The 9,690-nt window shown below is 36.3% G+C and overlaps 1 protein-coding gene and 1 long non-coding RNA gene across 3 annotated transcripts; one reads left to right on the forward strand and one right to left on the reverse strand.

Annotated features, from left to right (window-relative positions):
* Positions 1-1,212: 1,212 nt before the first annotated feature.
* Positions 1,213-3,472, forward strand: LOC145215000 (uncharacterized). 2 transcript variants are annotated; one of them, XR_013857171.1, is made up of 5 exons: positions 1,213-1,308; positions 1,370-1,498; positions 1,694-2,028; positions 2,089-2,206; positions 2,394-3,472. It is a non-coding gene; the product is annotated as an uncharacterized LOC145215000 (long non-coding RNA). The 2 variants fall into 2 exon arrangements; XR_013857172.1 differs by having other exon boundaries at positions 1,886-2,028.
* On the reverse strand, positions 2,197-5,191 carry LOC145214999 (uncharacterized). The gene is made up of 3 exons (XM_080083653.1): positions 4,876-5,191; positions 4,379-4,448; positions 2,197-2,646 (listed from the first exon to the last, which is right to left on the reverse strand). The coding sequence occupies exons 1-3, from the start codon at positions 5,005-5,007 to the stop codon at positions 2,501-2,503; spliced, it is 348 nt and encodes a 115-aa protein (XP_079939779.1). The 5' UTR covers positions 5,008-5,191; the 3' UTR covers positions 2,197-2,500.
* Between the last annotated feature and the right edge of the window lie 4,499 nt (positions 5,192-9,690).

Below are 9,690 nucleotides of genomic sequence, written 5' to 3' on the forward strand. Positions count from 1 at the left end.
GGGGCACATTTAGACAAATACTCACGATTTAAATAATAATGTACACATAGGGCAGGGGTGGGCAACATACGGCCCGCGGGCCGGATCCGGCCCGCGACGGGATTTTGAGCGGCCCGCGGACAGTTTCCGGTCTTACATGATAATGTGGCCCGCGGCCACAGTCTGCCGCAATCCCCCATTACTTACTTACTACGTCAAATTACAGTTGTAACGGACAGTAACGCTCCCCAATAGCAAAAAAAAATCCATTGCACCATACGTCCATTGTTACGACATAACTACCAACCTTGTGTGTGTCCTACTTTAACGGTTTCCTTTGTTTCCACACGTATAGCCTAGTTCAGGGGTGGGAAACCTGCCGCCTAAAGGCCACATGCGGTCTTTTAGGGCACTAAGTGCGGCCTTCGATGGCAAAATACATTTTTAAGATGTTGATATAACCGACTGCACCAGGCGCTGAAAAAAATAGACAGAAACGTATTTTTGATTTTATTGCAGATTATTTTTTGATTTGTTCCAGGGCAGCGGTTTTCAAACAAGACCCATGGTCCCATAGTGGTACATAAAGCGATTTCCATAGGACTACCAAAAACTCCAGGTTCAGCAATTTTAGGTTAAATAAATCCTGAATGTTGTAGTGAAGATGAAAATGTAGTGAATTTTAATTAGCTTGGACCGTAAGTCCCACAAACTACGAGGAAATAGCAAAACGACCATTCTGTAAGTCAAAAAGTTTGAACATCACTGTCCTTGGCCTGGGAAATAGTCTATGCGGCCTACACGAGTGTCGATAAATCGTTTGGTAGCCTTTATAAACAAAAAGGTTTCCCAACCCTGGTTTAGGTGGTCAAAAATCCGTTTTAAATCATTGGATAAATACGCGATTAATGTATCGATTCAGGAATCCGGCCCGCCAAGTACTTCATTTTCCCATATCAGGCCCGCCGAATGGAGAAGTTGCCCGCCCCTGACATAGGGGTTGAATGTGTATTGTATTCAAGCAGTCAATACTTTATTGTGGAGCGGTTAATTAAAGGTACACTAAAATTGAGGGGTGTGTGCTCCCATATGCCCTTACGTGCCGACGCCCACTGGTGTGTAACTGTGTGTAAGATTGTTTTCGTTAGGTTTTCAGATGCTGTTCGATTCATACCACGGGGAACAGGAAGTATCAAAGGCGTTGTTTTTTAATTGCGCGCTGCGATGTGACGTCAAAGCGTGTTGTGCCTCAAGCAGACTTTGTTTGATTGAAGCGGGTGAAACCTTAGTGCCAAGCAATGCTGCTGAACAACACAGTTAATGCAACAGGTTGTAAAAGGCTATAATTGCAGTTTTGTTATTTAGTAATACAAGGTTAGCTTTTTTTCAGATCTAACAACAACTGCTTTTGCTGATTTAAATTGCAAAAAGTAGGCAGAAGCCAAGGTTAGGTATATGAGAGATGTTGAAATTCGATTGCAAAGAAGAGACCGACAATTTAACTGCTTTTTGACAAAAAGTAACTTTTGTTTTTTGTGTGTGTCTTGCTTGACTAATAAAGTTACTGCGCTGAAATTACTATTTATGGTATAATTTTTACCCTTGTATGTTTTACTGCATTTTTGTGTTACAAATACTTTTTGTTTTTTTCTCTTGTAAAGTAGCTGTGCTATTGGCGACCTATGTGGCAACTAATCACATGGTTTTCTTATAGTGCCAACGGCCGTTTTTCAACTAATGATATTTCATAATTTTCTATGAAAAGATTTTTACAATTCACAAGCAAAAGTGTTTTCAAAATTTGTTCCTGGAAAGCGCATAAAAGACACACAAGTCGACAGAGATAAGAAATAAAAGGTTTAAGTTACAGCCGTAATAAAATTGCTGAAGCTTTTAAGTGATGCAGGTAGCTGCTGAATGAGTACGAGAGAAAAAGCTAATGTGGAGATCTTAGCAGAACTTTAAATAGCTCTTCAAATGATGTTAAACTAACTGAACAGCAACCAGGAAAAAACATTTGCAGACAACTATGCAAGATATCTGATTAAGGTAACCTATTTTTTGTTCGCTAGATGTTGCTCATGTTACGTCAAGCTTTTATTGCTTCAGGTCACTCAAGTACACAAAACGGCTGTTGAAGATCTGACTGCTCTACAAAGGATGGATAATTTCTTTGTCGATTTTTTTACTTTGTCAGTAAGATTTGAAGCTTGGTACTCAAAAACACGTACGTATTACGAAATGGATTATTTTACAACCTGAGAGACAACATTGTTTTTTAATACTTAAAACATTAACCGTAGCTCATCAAATTTTTTAGGTATTAAGGAAGGGGATAACAATAAATAGCATTAAAACTACAAATTTAGTTCAGTATTGCAGTTTGCCAATGTCTAAAAAGAGGTGTGGTTTAGATGATTCGGATTACGACATAATATACATTCAACAACACTCTTGCTCGGGAAAAGTTCTTTTAAGTTGAACTAAAGCCTAACAAAAAACATTTGGCTGCGAGTTTATTTCATGGAACAAGACTCTCTTTTCGTTTTGGAACATCTGGCTTTTGTGCCTTTTTCGTATCGTTCTCTTCTTTCTGTGCCGCTCCGGAAAGTTTGACGCTGTAGATCATCCCGAGAAATGTCATAAACTCGGTAAAGTCCCAGACTCCTGCCAAAAAACAGTTGTTGAAAAACAAATTTTGTTCATTATGATCTTTATTTTCATGTGATAGTCACAATTTAATAGTGTTAAGCACAAACATACAAACTAGTATCCGACTGCAGAACATTTCAATGTTTTAACAGTTTCTATTTTTATCGTCAGGTAAAAACTGTAGAAACTTTGCAACATTGCAAACATATGTTTTACACTCAGATATTGGCTAGGTCCGCTTCGCTGAAAATACTCAAAACCGTGAATTATGTACCTAATTGTGTTCGGTGTTATAGACCAGTGGTCGGCAACCGCCGGTCCGCACCCCGGTACCGGCCCGCGAGGAGTTTGTTACCGGGCCGTATAATTTTTAGTTTAAATTGTATAAAACTTTTTGCCCTAATATCCCGGGGATGATAAACTAATGTTAGCGTTTTTATAGCTATATATTTGTAGTTTTATGAAGACCGGTCCGCGATGAAATTTCACTTTCAAAACCGGCCCGCAGCACAAAAAAGGTTGCCGACTGCTGTTATAGACAATGTGCCGTAATGTTGTTACAAGAGACTATACCAGGGGTCTCAAACACGCGGCCCTCCAAGGGTTTTTGTGGGGCCCGTGAAGTAACTTTCAGAAGTTATGTGTTTTACTTAGGCGGAATATCCTGTTAGACCGGTGAATTTACATGGTACAATCGTTCTCTATTGGTGGTATATGCAGCGTTTAAATGAGCGAGATCATTTTTAAAATCAGCAATTGCGATTGTTGCGTCATATTTTGTACATTGTTGCATCATTGTAGGCCATTGTTTCCACACAAAGCAATATAGCACAGTTGACTCTTTCACTTTGCTACACTGTATATCTGTTTCCTATTTATTACAATTTTGTTTTTTAATGTAGTTAAGTCGTATTAATGCATATTTCACTTTTTAATCACACAATGTCTTTTCTTGTCATGTTACACCGTAACAAATGTGTTGATAGTGTGGCCCCCGACTTACTTACAAGTTTGTTTTTGGCCCCCAAACCAGTTTGAGTTTGAGACCCCTGGCCTATACGGTCATTGTTTTGTGACCAGCTGCACTGATTAGACCATGTAGACAGAAATAATTTGTACTGCCTGCAGCTAATTCATTGATGTAATTCTTCAATAAATTTACATTTGCTTTTTTCTGTTTTGCAACGAAGAAAAGGTATTACTTTAAATTGCAGCAGACAAACGCGGTGTAGTCTTATTCAAATGTAAACAAACGATTGACGTCATTTCCTATACCATAACGCTTATCAACGACTTAAGACTGTTATTTGGTTGAGTCAGTGAGGTTACTGGTATTTCATATTGTGTTGAGTTGTAGCCACATCTCTACTTGATTTCCTGATTGCAGATAATTAACACTGAGCCTGGTATCCACCCTTACTATGGGCCTTGTTATACATTTTCATTTCCGCAAAAGACTTAATGGCTTTGTTGGGTTTGAAAAATGTGCTCGATTGGGATTTGGTCACTTTGTAAAGCTAGATCGCAACTCGTTTAAAACAAATATTTTAGCGACTAGAGCTCAAATGTGCAGTGACGTAACTATGACTATGTTATGACGTAGGCTACTTCAGTTTATCCGCAGCGGCACCGAAAGGCCGTTACGGGAAAAACTACAACTTCAAAATTAATGACCCGTTTACATGTTGTTAGTAGTTTCGGGTTTCTTCTTATTTTTTTTTTGTAAAAACAAGTCTATACTTCCTACCGTCGCCATTTGAGTCGATTCCTTTTAAGCATTCCGTACATTCCTGTTCTGATACTTCGATGTTACAAGCCTGATAAGAAAACAACTTAGTGTAAGCAATTGACAACAAACAAGCGGCAATCACGCTCATTATTACGTGTTATAGTAAACAACGCTGAGCTAATTTCCAAATAAACAATGAAAATTGATCACATTAACCCAGCTGTTTGCAATCTTTTTCTTTAAATCAATCGCCACATTTTAATCCACATAAAAAAGAGAGTATTTCACATAACAAGCTAATTCTTAAAACTCATATGCAATTTTAAGAATTAGGATTGCTTAAATCAAATCATAATTTTACTCTAATGTAAAACCATTTGCACATTCAACCCCATATTAAAACAGAGAAAGTACTGCACAAACTTACAACTCTTGCTAATATGTTACATGTTTCAAGTTGCTGTGTAAATGTACGATGTTATTTTACAATTTAAAATCAATTAACAACGCCGAACCTTTAGCAAAGTTAGAACTTCATTATGTTCCAGCGTACCACTTCTATCTTCATCAAATTTTCGGAATATCTTGTAAGTTGAACGAAGGACTTTATCTAAATCCATAATAACAGATCGCAGGTCGCTTTTCATCCCTGCGTTATGAGCTATCAGTTATGATTCAAAGTTTGCATCAACTGACTATAGTGCGGAAGTTGGCGTGAAGTGAGTGGGCTGCGGCAAGCAACAAACAACGAGTAAATAAAGTTGACTCCAATTAAAAGAAATATAACTCAAGCCAACCCACACTGCAATAAAACCACATTATAAAACCATATTGTTAAAATACCTAATTCCCCAATTTTTGAAGATAGTTTAGTTGTAAACAGTTTAACTTCTGAGATAGCTAATTATAAATACAGATACATAAATAATGTAGCCTACACAGATACCGACACACTTATATATAACTTATATGCATGTATGTCAGTTGGAAAAATTTAGGTTTTTAAACGAAGCCTAAAGATTCATAATTGCCTAATCTGCTCTTCAACACTATATAACTTAATCAGAATACTTTCAATCTTTCTATCAGATTCCTGTTTTGCCGACAGTGGCAAAAGTTGTAATTACGCATATACGCAAATCAGAAGTAATATATTACTTATTGAAATATGGTCTAACTATAAACCAGTCCAATAATACACTAGGTATAAGTAAGTTATTCTGCATATGTACAGCTATACTTCCCAGGATCTATTGAAAGTCCAGTCCAGCGTATAATCTGACACTAACACAATGGGATGCTTATAGTACGCATTCCTATCATGGGACAACTAAGTCAACCCTTATTAATCATTTATACTAAACTTAGGCTAGGTAGGTCAGGTCTCCTGTTCATGTGTTTTATTATAAATGTTCTGACTAATTTTCAACGCCTTTCTTGGTTTGATGTCCCCTGAACGATTGCAGCCAGGAATGCAACGAAACTAAAGGTTCGGATGAATCAGACCAAACTATAAGACTTATTCTGATTAATGTTTTTAACTGAACCCAATGTGATTAATACACCGTAATTTACAACTTAACACTTCAAATCAACTCTTGATAAAACATATACGAAACTGAACATCTAACATCTTGCAGACGAAATAGTTGATTTTTAATCATTAGGTGCTAACACTATGCAACTAAATATGTTAATTTCTGCAAATTTTATAAAATTTGAATCAAAGCACATGTCAAATTCAAGGCATTACTATTTGCAACCTAATAGACAACAATCCTATGCCAAAACATACTTGCACAAATTGACATCGTCGGACTTTTTGCAATCAACGCAGTCGCTGTGGAATTGAAGTCAAAAAAATGCAATAAAACAAAGTACGCATCGATTCCATGCTCTTTTGTTAATTGCCAATTGGAAAAGCAAAGTTAAATTGGGTTTACGTTGGGATAAACTGCGTTGGTTGTGTGCAAAATAACCTGATGTATGTTTAGGTTAATAAAGATAAATTAAATGCGTTAAGTTTTGTTGATGTCCTTTGTGACAACAGACTTATTAGAAGCATGACGCATTAAAGCGTTGTTTCGCCCACAATAAAAAGGAAATAAAACAATGCATTGTTCTGCGCGGGTTGCCATCAGTTCCACGGTTCCATTAGTTGCTTGCATCAAACAAATTGATGTCATCAATTTAATGCAATTTTTTTTTTGATGTATTTTTTTATTATCTGATGGTCTTAAAATTAAAACCTCATGCTTTTTTGCCGCAAAGGTACTTAACTCAACTTAATTTCACACGAACTAACTCAACACAACTCAAATAAGCTCCGCACAACAAAACTTAACTAAACTTAACCAAGGTAAACTTTTAACAACCACAACATTTGACCTTTAATTACTTGAACGTTTCCACCTTTTAATACGTTTTTTCCTGCTTGTTTGTTGCTAAAGTGCATTTCAGCTAGCATGGTTTCTTATATCTGAAAAATGAACTGAACCGAACTGACTGAAGCGAAACCGGACGCTGTGGGTTTTTAATTTACATGATATGACGTCGGTAGATGATAAATAATTTATAGGTTTGCTTTATGCAAGAGGGAATATTTATTTCAAACTGTTGCTTTTGCATAAAAGCTGTTTTGGTATTCTTAATTGTTTTTCATAATATTGGTTTTGATACTTGAAATCTGATGCATAAAACAATACTGATAACAAGATTGTAAAAAAGCCATATTAATAGACGCGAACAATAGCAAATAACTGTTGAATCAAAAAAATGGTTTCGTTTTTTTGTAATTTAACTGCTGCGTAAATCCAACATGGTCACGAAAAGCTGGTTGTCTAAACAACACAACATTTTTATAAATGACATTTGGTTCAATAATTGGCTAAAAAATAAAAACAGCATGAAGTCATGGCGTGTTGACTAATTTAAAAATCTTAACGATACTCATACATATTAGCTTGAACTTGCCAGTAGACCAATGTTCAAAGATGTTGTTTTTTTTGACAAAATTAAAGTCATATTTCTTCCAAACTCTAAAATGTCTTGAAGTTCTCTGTCAAAACATGAATATTTAAGGAATGTAAGCCTCAGGCGTCAGCCTAGGGTGGGAAAATTGACGGAGTGAAGCTGGCGACAATCATTAGTATTTCACAGTAAAGCTAAAACACAAAAATATCGGGCTAGTAAGTTATAAGTAAGCTGCAGACAGTGCACCTAACAGGCTAATAAAACTCAACAAATCTGATGACTGGCAGGGTACTTAAATTGCCAAGCCCGGTTACACAAGAATATGAGTCCAACGTTTGTCACCAGCTACACCCAGGAGACCTTGTGGGTCAAACAATGTGCACTGTTGAAATCTAACACAGTTTTAATAATTTCCTGGATTTCTTATGACTAAAATTGTTCACAAAAATAATCTCTTTCGAATTTTTTACTTTATATACATATATATTCGTTTTATGCTCTAACGCTAAAATGACCCAAGGATTGCGTTGGAAGAACTTGAAGACGTATTAAACGATCTTGGATGGAAACATGATGAGGATCTCGGATGGAATCATTAGCGAAACTTTGGTTAGCACAATTGACTTCGGCCAATGTACAGTGTTTGACAATAAAACTTGCTTCCGTAACGATAGAACGATTTGCATATATCAACAAACATATGTTCTTGCACTAAACGACACAAGGAAGTTAACCATACAGCAAGTACATTCATGCTTGTTTCCTTGGTGTCAACATTCTCTGGATGAAGCCAAGCTGCTGAGAGTTCCCATTGCAGCATCTGCACGACAAAACAGTATGTTTTTCAAATGACAACAACAACACATGCTCAAGCCACTCAAACTTTCATGAGTTTGTTGCAGTTTGTAACAAAAACAGTACTATGTTGTAAAAGATAGATAACTGGTTGTTTTGACCAAGTATCGTTTTTTGTTATTGCAAAACAGATGGTACTTTTCATAAGTACCCAAAACACAAAAGTAAGTTATAAACTGATTTGCAATATAATGTCTTCTTTAATCTTAACGGTTGAAATTATAACCAACGTGCAGATAAGTTGTTTCTTACGACAAAATTCAAGACACGGATGCAAAATTAAAACGTTTTAAAGTTGCCTTTCCGTAGGGACGCACAAAAATTTGCTAATAATTGTTTATTCCTAACATCAAGATGACGTTATATATTACTCGGTAAAAGTCAAAATGGTAACTCAAACCTGGGGATTTTAGTCGATTACAAAACGATAAAATGCTTCTTTAATTCCAGCACATATGCTTTACGAATGTCAGTGAGGAGTTCCGTCATTTATATGTAAATTAATTGTTAACATCCTTTTTAGGAAGGCGAGCTACGAGTTTCTATTGAGTCACTAACGTGTGACAAAACATATGTTTGGTGGAAATGCTGTTTGAAGGCTATAAAAACCCGCAAGTTTTGACTAACCATTTATTCCAAATAGTTTAAGATTTGAATATAAATCTGTACCCAAAAATGGATCGACGACTTTGTCTTGTGATTTTGATTGCAGTTGGACTGATGTGTCTCATTCAAGAAGCTGAAGGCAGGTAAACACGGCTTTATTTACCGACAGTTTAAAGCGCCTAAAAGTAGACGGATCGGGTGACACAGAAGCATCGAGACATGAAATGATAAGTGTGCTACAGACAATCTAACCTGTTCCGATGTATAAATTTTCATCAGGGTATTTTGGTCCGTTATGGAAAAACTTGAAGACGTTTTACACGATCTTGAAGTAGAACGTGATCTGAACAACCTATGGCGGAATGACCAGGGCTTTCAACGAAAAACACTGGAATAGCAACTTTGTGAGGTAAACCTCGATCATAGATGGTGTTTAACAATAAAACTATGTCTGGCTTCTGTAATGAATTATTATTCCAAGGTTAAACGCGTTGTAACTTTTTTTAGGCTCAACGATGACCTGTAAAAAAGAAAAACAGCAAAATTACCCACGAAAAAAACCCTTTAATAAACACTTGCAATGCATTTCACACGTATTTCAATCTCAATAAGCAATGTCAAGAAAGTTATATAAAACAGAAGCAATATTTGTGCACTAAACAGTATCACATGAAAGAAGTTAGAAAGAAACCACGCGCGCAAGTTTAGGCTGTAGGAAAGTTCCGAAAAGCAACGTTTTTAACTTTAGGACATATAATCTGAGGCATTACCAACGACAAATAAACAACCGCTTAAACCTTCTCTTTACCTACAGTCAAGCTAAGCAACAATTAAGAAAATGAAACAATCTTTGGGTCATCAAATTTACTAAGATTCAAAAATACTTTGCTCGCTAG

This window comes from Phallusia mammillata, chromosome 2, assembly GCF_965637545.1.
Source record: "Phallusia mammillata chromosome 2, kaPhaMamm4.hap1.1, whole genome shotgun sequence".
NCBI lineage: Eukaryota > Metazoa > Chordata > Ascidiacea > Phlebobranchia > Ascidiidae > Phallusia > Phallusia mammillata.

Coding starts and splice junctions, on each gene's coding strand:
- LOC145214999 (XM_080083653.1), bottom strand. CDS start 5,007: ATGAAAAGCGACCTGCGATCTGTTATTATGGATTTAGATAAAGTCCTT. Junction 4,449..4,875: donor AAGTTCTAACTTTGCTAAAG/GTTCGGCGTTGT, acceptor TTTTCTTATCAG/GCTTGTAACATCGAAGTATC. Junction 2,647..4,378: donor AATCGACTCAAATGGCGACG/GTAGGAAGTATA, acceptor GTTTTTTGGCAG/GAGTCTGGGACTTTACCGAG.